The sequence below is a fragment of the Capricornis sumatraensis genome, chromosome 2 (assembly GCF_032405125.1).
Source record: "Capricornis sumatraensis isolate serow.1 chromosome 2, serow.2, whole genome shotgun sequence".
NCBI lineage: Eukaryota > Metazoa > Chordata > Mammalia > Artiodactyla > Bovidae > Capricornis > Capricornis sumatraensis.
Window position 1 is genome coordinate 26,531,427 of NC_091070.1, and position 13,059 is coordinate 26,544,485.

Below are 13,059 nucleotides of genomic sequence, written 5' to 3' on the forward strand. Positions count from 1 at the left end.
TCTGGGCTCTCTATTCTGTTCCATTTGGATCAGTAACTTATCATTACACACTCCATTTGGGTGGGAAATAGACAGTGGTGCTGGAATTGTAGGAAAGGCAGATGGCTTTGTCTGTTAACATTCATTAAACACTATGTGTTAGTTGGCTCTGGAGGGAGCTGGGGATAAAAAATCTGAGTGAAATGATCCTTTCACATCCAGCTTGTGCTGCCCTCATCACCCCTACAAAACAGTAGAATATAAATCTTAGCTCGAAAATAGTAAAACACATAAATCCCCTCAAATATTTTTAAAATAATTTTTGCTCTATGGAGGATTACGCATGACATTTAATGGCTTTGTAAATATAATCCACTATGACGAAGGTATGGCTTTTTGTTTTGTTTTAATGAGAAACATCTGAGTTGTACATACCACAAACAGCTTCAAGTTTCTGCACCAGTCCCCCATGGTCAAACAATTAAAACCTGAAGCATCACTTTTAAGTGTGAAAAAGTCTTATAAAATTAACTTACAAAAATGTCCCTATCAAGTCCGTGGTTTGGCATTTACTGTACATTAGTCAAAAAAGCTCAAGCTAAAATTTGTTTTAAAAAAATCAAAGTTTACATTATTCATACAGATTCTGCATTGTTAAAAAATATGCACAAATAACCACATCCATGCAATATAATTTCTTTAAAAATTTAAAGCAGTATAAAGAGCAGACCTAAGTACTGAACAGATCATTTTGGTTTTATAACCTGTAGCTCAAGATTGCTGCTGATGGAAGTAAAATTAATTCTAAACAAACATCTTAAATATGATTGTTTCAATCAATCAACCAAGGGTGTGTGAGTTTCTGAACCATTTCAAGGTGGAATCTGCTTGTTTCTGTAATATATATACTATGTGATGAATACTACTGTTCACTGACCGTATTCACTACGTTTTAATTATGTGGTTTGACAAATCAGAATTCACAAAGTGCTTGGTTCTTCAGGAAACTGCTGTTTCCAAAGATCCCGAATCCAATCAATTGAGCTTTGCCAAACTGCCCGGAGTGACTGCTGCCCAGGGTCCCAAGAGAGCTCTCCCAAGTCAAGCCCAGAGGGAGGCATCCACAGCTGGTGGCCCTTGGACCAATGCTCAGCGTCACTCACAGGTTGGACACCAAGTCAACAGGCTGGCGGCGTGGCACTGCAGGCCAGGCCGAGCCTCTATGTCGGAGGTGGCCCGTTGGTATACCGCAGCATGGGGTAGAAGGACCTGGCAAAGTTGTTAGCCTGAGTGCAGCTGTAGTCCTCTTCGGAGGAAGGCAGCAGGCAGGCCAGGAACAGCAGCAGCAGCAGGAGCAGCTGGAGGGGCAGCGCCGCCCTGATCACCCGAGAAAGGAAGGAGCGCTGGGGCTTGGAGCTCTCGGGGGCAGCGGGATCGGGCACCCTGGCAACAGAGGAGGTGAGAGCTGACTGGGAGTTTCCGGAGACCTCCCATCACCTGAGCCCCTGCCTGTGTAAAGACCTGGCTAAGACTCCATGTTCCCAAGGCAGGGGGCCTGGGTTTGACCCCTGGTCAGGGAACTAGAGCCAGCATGCTGCAATTAAAAGATTCCAAACTCCGAAACTAGGAGCCGGCACGGAAGAGAAACCTAGCTCTAGCCCTCCTAAATGTAGAAAGCAGTTCTTAAAAAGACCTTGAGAGAGGCCCTGGCAAGCCTGCTGGGGGAGAGTTTAGGGCAAGGACCCACTGCTGTTGCTGTGATGCTGTTACCTGCTGGCGGGCTTGTGCTTCTCTTTTGTAGTTTTCTCTGCTTCAAACTGCTGGATAAAAATAATCCAATTAGTAAATGGAAGATAATTTAGTTCTGTGAATGATAAAACATTCTTTCTTCTTAAGTTATACATGTTTCTTAGGTTGTCCTCCTGCCAAGCTTTTGAGACTAGAGTAATATGTTCGAGATTACACTCTGAGGCAAGAAAATATTGGGTTAAACTAGCAAGAGTAGCACTTTTCCAGCCTGTTGAGCTGTTGCTGATGGAGAGATCAAGAAGCCCCTTCAGCAGTGCCCGGAGGGCTGCCAACTTCCACAATCCCAGGGAAGAGTACTGAACACAGAGAACAGCTTTTCAGTCAGGTCTTTCAAAGTTTTTTTTTTTTTCCCACTCAAATCTTTGGAGTAAGCCACTCCACTGATCAGCAGCTTGAAGCAGAAATCTGCACTATCGTGACATACTGGAAGGGGGCTTGGAGGTCCAAGTCCCTGTCATCTCAATAACTTTCAATAGTAACTAGTGTGGTTCCCCTGGCGGAAAGGGGCTCTCACCTTGGCTTGGGGAGCTGGTGCAGACACTGCTAGAGGCTCTCCGTGGTCTACCTCATCCACGCTGGGCAGAGGTGAGTCTGGGTTCTGAAATCCACACAAGAGTTTAGGGGAACGGAAGGCTCTGAAAAGTCTCAAGAGCACAGAACCTGCTTCCCGCGGTTTCTTCATTGTACCGCTTACCCCTCCCCGACTCTCATCTTTCTAGAAAGAGAGGCTCTTCTAGTGTACTCACTCCCCGCTTCTAAAATGGCCTTTCTTAAGACTAGAGGGACTGTAAACAAGGTGAGGCCAGTCACATGCATTAAAAACCCACAGCCCCCATGAGCAGGAAAGACAGCTGGACACATGGTGTAAGAGCGTGGCCACGTGATCTGGGCTGCACAGGAGGAGAGGTGTACTCTGGGATGGAGGGGAGGGGCTGCTCTACATCCGGTGAGTCACCTGTTCTGGGCTGAATCACAGTTTAGAGAAGAAGGTAGACAAATCAGAGTGGTCAGAAGACAGTGACCAGGACAGTGAGAGGACCAGGAACTGGCATGTGAGACAGGCGAGGGCATGAAGGCAGAAATGATGCAGGGACTTGGCTTGTTTTCCACACGCCCCCCAGCCACACTGATGGGTGCTGCTGTTACCTCATTATAGATGACAAAATGACTTTAAAGAGCTTTCATAACTTGTTCACACGGCAGAGAAGGGCAGGGCTCCTCCCTCCCCTAGCAGGGCTGTAACGTAGCTTTTCCGTGTGCATCTAACAGGACAATTTCATATTTAAGAGCAACAAGGGGACTCACCTGGCTTCGCTGCAAGGACACTAAGTCTTGGGACACTTGCTCAAGTAACTGTTTGAGTTTCTTCTCGATAACATGGACCTTCTCTTCAGCCTCAATGTAGTCTTCTCCATGCCCCTTGATAAGCAGGGTGCTGGAAATCTCTTGTAAGGAGTTTACTTGAGGCTGACGCTCCACTAGCTCCTTTTCCAGTTGCTAGGAATAAAAAAGTGTGTGAAACAGTTGCTCATCAAAAGGGCAGCTTTCTCAGTGCCGGGGAAGTTCCGGGATGGATGGTGGCTGGTGCTCATCCAGAACACCCCCTTCTCCTATTTGCTGGTCCCCAAGCCTGGCGTCATCTAGACAGGAATGGAGTGTGAGCAACTTGCTATTTTTTCAAATTCCTTGTCATTCTGGAGACGTGATGCTGGGGAAATTAGAGGAAATGGGAAGACTAGGCCCTCATCCAGTAATGGCAGGAAGTCGAGAGAAAATCTAAAGTGGATAAATTGAGAGAGTGCAGCTTATGGTTAGAAAGAGAGGGAGCAAGTGAATCTGTTTGTATTGTCTTGCTCGATGTCTAAAGTGGTAGCCACTAGACAATATGTGTCTACTTAAAGTAATTAAAAGTCCACTGCTCTGGAGAGTGGGGCTTTACAAAGATTTTAATACAAAAAATATTTTTTAAACAGTGATCAGCATTTCGATTAAATTTAAAATATTAAACCACATATAAATACATGGATAAAAATGTCACCCTGAGTACAAGTGAGAATATATGGGTCTCATCTTCACTTGTTGGTGAAATATACACAAACACAACTATCCCCCAGGAAAAAGACTGTGTGTGGATATAGAAAATTCAGAGAGCTCACCAGGGCTGCAGGGCAACCAAACACCGTATTTCTTCCCAAATGAGCTCTATTCACAAGAGAGAAAGACTTTAAACGGACTTAAGGTTCCCAGGATATTGCTAAACGCCTACAGCCCCAGTTCTAAAGCGGTTTAGACTTCCTGCTCTGGACCACGGCGCTTCACCCTTGCGTTCATCCCACTTCAGCGGAGGGATGCCAACCTGGAACATGAGGGCAGAACACCAGTGGACATTGTTTCCAGAAATGCCAGGTGAGGCCACTAGGTACTGAGGTCCTGCACAGGCCAGTGGTAGCGCAGGCCTGGTCCCTGAGGAGGAAACTTACCATGAGTTCTTCCTGACATGCCAGGAGAACCTGGGGGTCTGCCTCCGGGTCAGTGACATGAGCCTTCTGCCGCCGGCTCTCAGCACTCGCTAACCACAGCAGCAGGCTTTGACTCAGCTGGTGAAAGTCCTTAAAAACAACAGACATCAGAGCACTGCCCTTTCTCAGTCTGTGAAGGCAGGTGTGCTGGGAAGCAACTTGCTATTGATAATCCATCAACATCACTTGCTCTTCTGGGTTATATTCAGAGATTAAAAGAGCCAGATTTAAACTAGATGCCAGGGCCCCCCCAAAGGAGGGGAAGCAGGACAGGAAAGCACTTGGCACGTCCCAGGAGGCATGCTAAACTCTGCCAAGTGCAAAGTGTTAGCTGAAAGGTGGGTGTCAGCATGCCCCACACAAATTACTCAATGAATGTGCTGATTCAGTGATCGAGGGAGACCCGTCAACTGAACAGACTATGGCCCAGGGACAGGGCTGCATGTGGGCTCGGTGGTGGGCTCCTGTTCTCTGAGATGGGGCCAGAGCTAACCCGGGCTGGCCATTTACTATGTGTCAGGTGCTGGGACAAGGTTACACATGTGGAGTTGTAGAAAATACCCTGTGAGGTAGGCACTGGAATTATCCCCATTTTTCAGATGAAAAAACCGAGGTCTAGAAGGTTCAGTGCTTTCCCCACAGTCACACAGCTACTAAAGCTACAGAGCTGGGTTAAGCTGCTCCCTGTTCCAGGGCCAGATCTCTTAATCACTCTGCCATCCAGCCTTCTTGGCAAAAGGACAGACATGGTGCAGTGCTGGTGTGACATTTCCAACCTACTGGAACGCTTGCTGGAACCCATATACTATGGGTGGGCCTGGGCGGCAGAGTGGGAAACGCAGGGTGAGCATCAGGTATCTGAGAAGACAGCCAGTGGGCCTCTTGGGGGACAAATGGTAAAGCACATGCTTCTTAAGCACAAGCCATATTTGGCTGTGCCAGAGCCGCCTGACGATGATAAAAATACCTCTTCTCCCACCCACGTGGGCCTGGCTGTGCCCCGGACGAGGCCTTGGGCACTGGCTGGGTGCTGAGTCGGCGTACCTGGCACCGCATGAGCGACTGCCGCAAACCCTCTCTCCAGCTCTCCACCGCGCCCAGGGCCGTGTTCCAGCGCAGGGTCAGCTGGCTGACTCTATCTTGGAGTTCTTTGGACTCGGCGCTCTCGCTCTGCAGAAATTCTTTGCTGTTCACGTTGACAGAGACCACTAAGGCCTTGTAGGTGTCAAAGGCTTTCAGTATCTCCTGCCACAGAGGGAAAAGGCTGGGTCAGGCACTCTGAAAACAGTGATGTAGGGTTCATTTTGAACCTCTGTGGGGAACAGATCTTCCAGACAGTCCTCCGAGCTTTGGCCCTGGATACCAGAGGAGCATGGCTTGTGACTGGCTGACAGGCATCAGGTGAGGGAGCTGCCATACAAGGTCACAACTTGGCTGGCCAGCTGGCCAGGCCCAGGGCGGCGGCCTGTCTCCTGATGGACCAGCTATACTGGAGGCGTGAATGGACCCCCTGACCTCTATTTGGCTTAATAACATTTCTGGATCAGATTAAAAGTCTTCCAGGTAAAACACATGAAGCTATCCAGCATTTGCCTCTTAGGTATCACAAAAGTGTTATTTCTTAGAATGAATGGTAACCCCTGATATATCGAGGCACAAAGTAAAACAACAGTACAAATGTGAAGACTGCCTGGATACCCCAAAACTCCTATCCTGGGTCCTCTTAGGAGGCCAGGCTCATGTGCAGAGCACCCCCAAAGTGGAGGGCTCAAACCACCCCTCTCCTAGGGCTAGTTCTGGTGGGGCCAGGGCTGACTGTGTGGGTGCCAGCTCCGCTGTAACTCCTGATCTGAGTTACAAATCAGGCTACAGAATTTGTCGGTGGGTAAGCTGTCCTCCTCCCCACCCTCACCACCACCCCCAGTGCTGCCTGCACATAGTTTGGACAGGTATTTCTAAGCTGCCTGCCCATGGCCACTGGTGCCTCCCTAAGAGTCTAGGGGTCCCTCTGTAGTCAGATCAGAGCTGCACCTCCCCAGCACTGCTCTGGGCTTTGCGATCCTTTGGAGATGCTCCTCTGAATTAAAATACAAATCTTCATCCGTCTCCTTGCTGGTTACAGAAGTGAAACAGGAGAGACTATTGAGCACACGCTGCGTGCATGCCACCGCCGACGCAGCTAGCAGATGTGACGTGCTCGTACACACAGCTAGTGTTTGCACGTGCATTCTGAAGTCCTCTTCTCTGCCACACTCTCACTCACCTTCAGCTTCTTCACTTGGAGTTCCATTTCCTGCATATCAGAGGGAGGTTCTGCCAGCTTTAATGTCTCCAGCTCTGCTCCAGTTTTTTCCAGCCAAGGGGTGATGTTGCTGATATCAGAGTTCAGCTTCTGCAGGCTTTGTTTTTTTCTGAGCTTATTGTGAAGTTCTTGTGCTTGGATCAGTTCCCATCTGTCAAAGGCACCTGGAATAAAAAAGCCGCCAATAAAAAGAAGCAATAATGTAAACAGATTTCTCTGCTTCCAACTAATTCAGGGTCATGGTGATAAAACCTGGGGGTGATGCTCCTTGCGGGAGGCCCGGGGTTTGGGGGCTAGCACTTCCCCTGAGTGTGGAACAGCACATTTCCTCCGCTCTGGTTCAAGGCCTGTGACAGTGTCCTCTCACAGGGCCTGGGACAAGGTGCGGAGTGGCTAAGAGGCCCAACATGTTGCCAAGATGCTCTGTGGCCCCATGTTGAACACTCCAGTTCATGATGTATTTAAGATGCTCTGTCCTCCTGTCCATGAGTGATCAGGTCAATGCTATGAACTTGACTCAGTTGAGTCGTTACTTTTACGATAAAAGGAGACACCTGACACACACTTTGATCATCATCTTCATGTCTGATCTTTACACACAAAGTCATGCAGGTGCAAACAGGCCCTTCATAATATGAGGCTCATTTTGTCAATATTTAAAGAATAGTTGTGAAAGTAAAGTGAATAGCCTAGGAACTTGTTCATAAATAAAGTCAGCTGGATCCAAAATAACATTGGCTGCTCTAGGTCAAGTTCAGAAGTTTGGTGAATGAGGTAATTGGTCAGTTCCTAGTTAATGTTCTGTTGAGCAGAGACTTAGAGTAAATGTCCAACCATCCCAAGACATAGTCTCTGCCTCTGAACAACTGCCTGATCTAACTGTACCTGGCTGCTGCCCAGTGAGGGCGGCCAGGTCTTCATCTTCCTGCTGTGCACTGCCAGTCAGAATCCCTGGATCTTCCTTGCCACCTTCAGTCCCTGGAGACAACAGCAGTTTTACCTAGAATGAGACAATTTTTACATTACCATCTATAAATTTTAAAGGCTGTCTGAAGACTGTCTTGGTTCATATTAACAGGTAAGAAATGAAGATATAGGAGCCCTTTCCTTCAAAGGGTAACTTGTTGGTAATGCAGAGGCACTTAAGTGTATGGGTAGCATTTGTAAGGAGCAGAACTGATGGCAAAAGTAAAGTCTCATCAAAGGCCCAGGGAGGGGGAAGCAGGTGAGAGGTCAATGTTGGGAACAGAATGGCCTGATTTAATGTGAGGCTTCCTAATGCTCCCCTACTGAACTGTGCAAAAAGACCAAACAATTGTTGAGCCTACCAGACTGTACCGTGTTAGCACTTTTACATTTGCACAGTTTTGTTTTTTTTTTTACAAAATTTTCTTTATCCCTCCCAGTCGCTCTGTAGAACTGGTTGGCATTATCATCACCAGGAATTGGAAACAGAGCACAAATCTGCCAACTAGGGCCCTTCGTGACAAACCTTTACCTTTCAGTGCACACTCTGACTCTTCTGTTATCACAGAGCTGATTGCGCTGCTACCTCAGGCCTTCCCCAAAATAAACGTATCTTTTTTAGAAAAGTCATGTTTTTTTGGATTGTGTCCATATGGTCTATTTGTGTGGAATGAAAGGAAAAAAAAAAAAAAGCCAAAAACCCCTCAGATATGTGGTTGCAGACATATCCAAAAAGGGTTGAGCTTTTGAAAGTGAGCAGGAAAGAACACAAGCATAGTCACCTGCAGAGGCCAAACCACATGCCCCAGGTGTAAAGCAAAAAGTTAGGTGCGGGGTCTCTCCCTGGGGCCGTCGGGGCTTACTGCGCACCACAAAGGGACAGAGTTAAAAGGCTAACTGCTTGCTGAAGGGTTTCTGAGTTGGGTACGGACAACCCATTATCAAATGACTAGGCTCTGACCATGTTTAGGCAGAATCTTCTCTGCTGTCTAGCAACATTCACTCCTACATGCAGAGGGGACTTTGAGATGAATCTAGTGATGCTCACCTCACTTTTGGGTTCTCTAAGAGATGACACTAAAAATGCATGAGACGTTTTAATTTCGACTTGCTGGTACTGAGGGTGATCTGGGGCCAACATTAAATCCTAGGCTTGGCTGGCCCCCAACAGCTGTGTAACCAGAGCGTGGCAAGGACTTACGTTGCCTGAGGAACTTGTAACCAAGAAGAAACAGTCACCGGTAGAACAACAAGAACAACAAACCGTATACCGTAGTGATAATAATGCTGGTGACCACTTCTGAGGGCCTTATTTATATTTTCATACACATTAATCCTAGCAACAATTATGTAAGGTAGATTTTTGGTTTTAAATGAATTTTTATTGGAGTATAGTTCCTTACAATGTTTGGTCAATTTCTGCTACATAGAAAAGTGAATCAGCTGTATGTACACATATATCCCCTCTTTTTTGGATTTAGATCACCACAGAGCACTGAGGAGAGTTTCTTGTGCTATACAGTAGGTTCTCATTATTTATCTATTTTATACATGGTGGCTTCCCTGGTGGCTCAGACGGTAAAGAATCTGCCTGTAGTGCAGGAGACCGGGTTGGATCTCTGGGTTGGGAAGATCCCCTGGAGGTGGAAATGGCTACCCACCCCAGTATTCTTGCCTGGAGAATCCCATGGGCAGAAGAACCTGGTGGGCTACAGTCCATGAGGTTGCAAAGCGTTGGACACGACGGAGCGATTAACACACACATGGTAGTGTGTATATGTCAAGCTCAGTCTCCCAATTCATCCCATTCCCTCTTTTCCCCTTGGTGTCCATATCTTTGTTCTCTTATGCCTGTTTTTCTATTTTTTCTTTGAAAATAAGATCTATACCATTTTTCTAGATGCCACATATATGCGATATTATATGATATTTGATTTCCTTTTCTGACTTTATGTAAGGCAGGTTTATCTTCAGGTAAGGAAGGCTTACAGAGGTAAGTTTAAGTGTTTACAGCCCTAGGGCAATTTCCTCATAGGGCTGGGAATCAAACCCAGGTCTACTATTTGTTGTTCAGTCCTTCAGTTGTCCCCATGGATTGCAGCAAGCCAGGCTTCCCTGTCCTTCACTATCTCCCAGAGTTTGCTCAAACTTATGTCCATTGAGTCAATGATGCCATCCAACCAGCTCATCCTCTGTCTATAGGAAGTCACAATTTTTTGACTAGAATGTATGTGCTGTGCTTAGTCACTCAGTTGTGTTCAACTCTTTGCGACCCCATGGACTAGCCCACCAGGTTCCTCTGTCAAGGCAAGAATACTAGAGTGGATTGCCATGCCCTCCTCCAGGGGATCTTCCCAACCCTGGGATTGAACCAGGTCTCCTGCATTGCAGGCGGATTCTTTATCAACTGAGCCACCAGGGAAGCCCAAGAATACTGGAGTGGGTAGCCTATCCCTTCTCCAGGGGATCTTCCCAGCCCAGGAATTGAACAGGGTCTCCTGTGTTGCAGGTGGATTCTTTACCAGCTGACCTACCATAGTCAAGGTGAATATATCAAAGGTTTGGGAGCTCAGGAACAGCTCAGGAAGGCCACCACTTTGCTTCTCTGCTGTTTACACAGATGACTGACTCAACAGTAATAAGCACGGTCATCCTATGTCAGCACTCAAAGATGGTGTTTGGCCAGACACCCATCTCTAAGTCTAGTCAGTTGTGCCAGAGTCCTTGTGAAGTATGTCACCATGGCAAAACCAACCCCAAATATGCCTGGCAAGTGAGCATATGCAGTATATACTTTAAAAAAGTTTTAACTGTAACTCATGGACATGGGTTATACTCTCAGTGGGGTCAAGACTTACATAGGCTGGTTTATAAGGGGTGCTGGAATCAGAGGGGATGGGCTGAACACTCCTGTCACCTCCCATTTGTTTGTAGCGACGCTTGGGACAGGAAGGGCTGTCAGGAACATGCCACGAGGGGCCTTCAGAAATGGATTTGCCTGAAACAAAAGAATGGCAAGTGACGGTCCATTCTCTCCAACCAAAGGATTCATATTTAGTTACACAAAGAAAGGTCATGGGTAATGTGGCATCAGGTTATAGTATAATATGAGTTCTGCAGCTTTCCTTGCAAAGCATGCATGTTTGCAAAATGTCAGTATGTCCCAGAAGGGGATGAAATGAGACTCATGCATGAGCAACACTGGGCCTTCACTAGGTGGGTTCACGATGGAGCACAACAAACGTGATCTGCTGTGAGATGAATGGCCTTTTGGAGCCGGGGGCCCTAGCGGCAGGGGCGCTGGCAGCAAGGCTGGGTCTGGGGGCCAAGAGAACTGAAGATCTCTCAGGAGTGCGAGGAAGAGTGAACATCAGGGTAGATTCAAGGACCCCAGGGGCGCTCGTGGCTCTAGCCAACTGCTGCAGGTGGGGATGGGGCAGGGAAGGAAGAGCAGAGCTGAAAGTCAGGGAGACGAAGGTGTCTTCTCCTGTGGCAAAGGCAGCGGTACCCTCACCCCCCACTCCCCACCCTCTTCCCAGGAAATCACCGTAAGCAAGGTAGTAGTTCCAAACCAAGCCACCCTGAAGAAAGCTTGGCCCGTGCCAAAGGACTTGAGTTAGGTGGAGAGAAAAATTTAAAAAGGCACCGTGAAGAACTCCCTTCCGCATGGGCCTGAGGGGGAGGAGAAGGATGGTGTGGAGACTGCTCTGGTCTGGAGGGTTTTGCATGGAGCACGAAGCTACGTGTGAGTATGGCAGTGCGAATACACCATGACGAAGGACCAAGGCACATGGTGTCCACAGAAGGCAGAGGTCAGACATGACATGGGAGCGAGGTTTAGGATGCCGTGCGTGCCACAGGACGCTGCCATGTTGAGACACATGCATGGGCAGGGGCCTACCAGAAGACGCTTTCAAAGTTTTTGTGGTCATGTTAAGATATGCCTCAGGATTTTCAAGGATTTCTATATCTGAAAAAGAACAATGTCATTTTCCTCACTGCAGGCGCTGTAGACGAATGTCCAAGTATTAAAACAGTAGAAACATTGTCACCTGGGAGGAGAAAAGTAACTATCCTTCATCTGTTTTATTTAAAAGATTTTAAAAAACAGGATTTTTTTTTTTTTTTTTAGCCAACTCCTAACCATCCAAAGTAGTGGTGGGGGAGAGGAACTGCACAGAAAGGACAGAGACAATCCCTGATAACTCTGCAAAACTCCACTGAGAAGTCCACTGATGAGCCTCCAATATCCAGAGCCATCATCAAACAGCCTTCACATCCCAATGTGGATTTTATTTTTCCTCATTCCATCAGTAATAGGAACGAGCCAGCTCTCAGGGTCAGAGGCGGGCAGGACAGACACAGGACACCACAGGATGTCTGGTCAACCACAGGCTGCACTCTGACTACCAAGAGCTGGGCGTGTGGCTCGGGCACTAAGAACTTGGCCGCCTGGGTCCATACCTGACAGTGCACTGTAGTACGGGCCCTCCTCGTCTTCCTCGTGAGAGGAGGAGCCCCCCACGTCGCCTGTGTGGTCCCACTCCAGTGGGATGGAGTCCACGCTGACAGGGGTCTCACAGCCAGAGCGCTCGGGCCCCAGTGCTGGGGGCACCAGTTGACAAAGGGACTGCGGGGATGAGGGTCCCTCACTTGCTCCCCTTTTACGCCAAGAGTCGTCTCGGATCTCTCTGGGCTCTTCCACGTCCGTCTCGTTCTCAGAGGCCTCCTTTTCATCTTCCAAGCCCTAGAACAGTGGTGTCCAGTTTTCAGAATTAACTCAATCATAGCCTGTTGCCATAATGAGGAGTGTTAGCAGCTAAGTCTGCCCAAATAGCAGCTCCTGAGAATGGCCACCACCACAGTGCTTCTGAGGAGACTTTGAAAAGAATCAGGTCCCCAGGCCCTGTCTATGGTTATTCCAATTTAGAGTATCAAGTGTGGGACCCAGAATCCATAGTTTCCAAAACTCTACCTTCTTTCCTTGGAAAACTGGAAACTTGATCATCTAAGTTAAATGTCTTTATATAAAAGATAAGTAAACGGAGGACAAAGTTTCACTGATGGTTAATGGCAGGTTCATCTAAGAATCAGAAAATTAAAAAACAATTTTAAAGGCCATTAGCATGTTCTAAAAGGAAATTCACAATATCATGGACCAGGCTCTTTCTTCTTATCCCCCAATCTTACTGTTCCAAATACAGAATTTTATTCCCCTATGTTACAATTACTTTAAGAAAAATGGTTCTATATGGTTATGCTATAAAATGAAGGAATTGAGGGTAATTTTTAAAGAAGTTGGAGACATAAAGATAGAAAGGGTGGCCAATCGTGTTGTCAGTGGTCACCAGCGAAACTTCTGGCAGAGGCAGTGAACTGTACATAATGGCCTCGACTCCACTTGAACGTCCCAGAGGCACCTCTCTCCAGGGAAACATCACAACTTTTTTGGAAAGCTGGTGCTTTTGGTGCTCAAAGGTGAGA

The 13,059-nt window shown here is 47.4% G+C and overlaps 1 protein-coding gene across 1 annotated transcript in view; it reads right to left on the minus strand.

Moving 5' to 3' along the window:
• Nucleotides 1-386: 386 nt before the first annotated feature.
• Nucleotides 387-13,059, minus strand: part of SYNE2 (spectrin repeat containing nuclear envelope protein 2) — a 271,450-nt gene continuing 258,777 nt past the window's right edge. Inside the window, exons 105-115 of the mRNA XM_068963775.1 lie at nucleotides 12,040-12,322; nucleotides 11,477-11,545; nucleotides 10,434-10,573; nucleotides 7,495-7,609; nucleotides 6,571-6,773; nucleotides 5,352-5,552; nucleotides 4,269-4,397; nucleotides 3,094-3,285; nucleotides 2,303-2,386; nucleotides 1,750-1,796; nucleotides 387-1,422 (exon numbers count right to left, since the gene is read on the minus strand). Of these exons, the coding sequence (XP_068819876.1) occupies nucleotides 1,200-1,422; nucleotides 1,750-1,796; nucleotides 2,303-2,386; nucleotides 3,094-3,285; nucleotides 4,269-4,397; nucleotides 5,352-5,552; nucleotides 6,571-6,773; nucleotides 7,495-7,609; nucleotides 10,434-10,573; nucleotides 11,477-11,545; nucleotides 12,040-12,322 (1,686 nt within the window). The 3' untranslated portion in view covers nucleotides 387-1,199. The remainder of the gene's footprint in view (nucleotides 1,423-1,749; nucleotides 1,797-2,302; nucleotides 2,387-3,093; nucleotides 3,286-4,268; nucleotides 4,398-5,351; nucleotides 5,553-6,570; nucleotides 6,774-7,494; nucleotides 7,610-10,433; nucleotides 10,574-11,476; nucleotides 11,546-12,039; nucleotides 12,323-13,059) is intronic.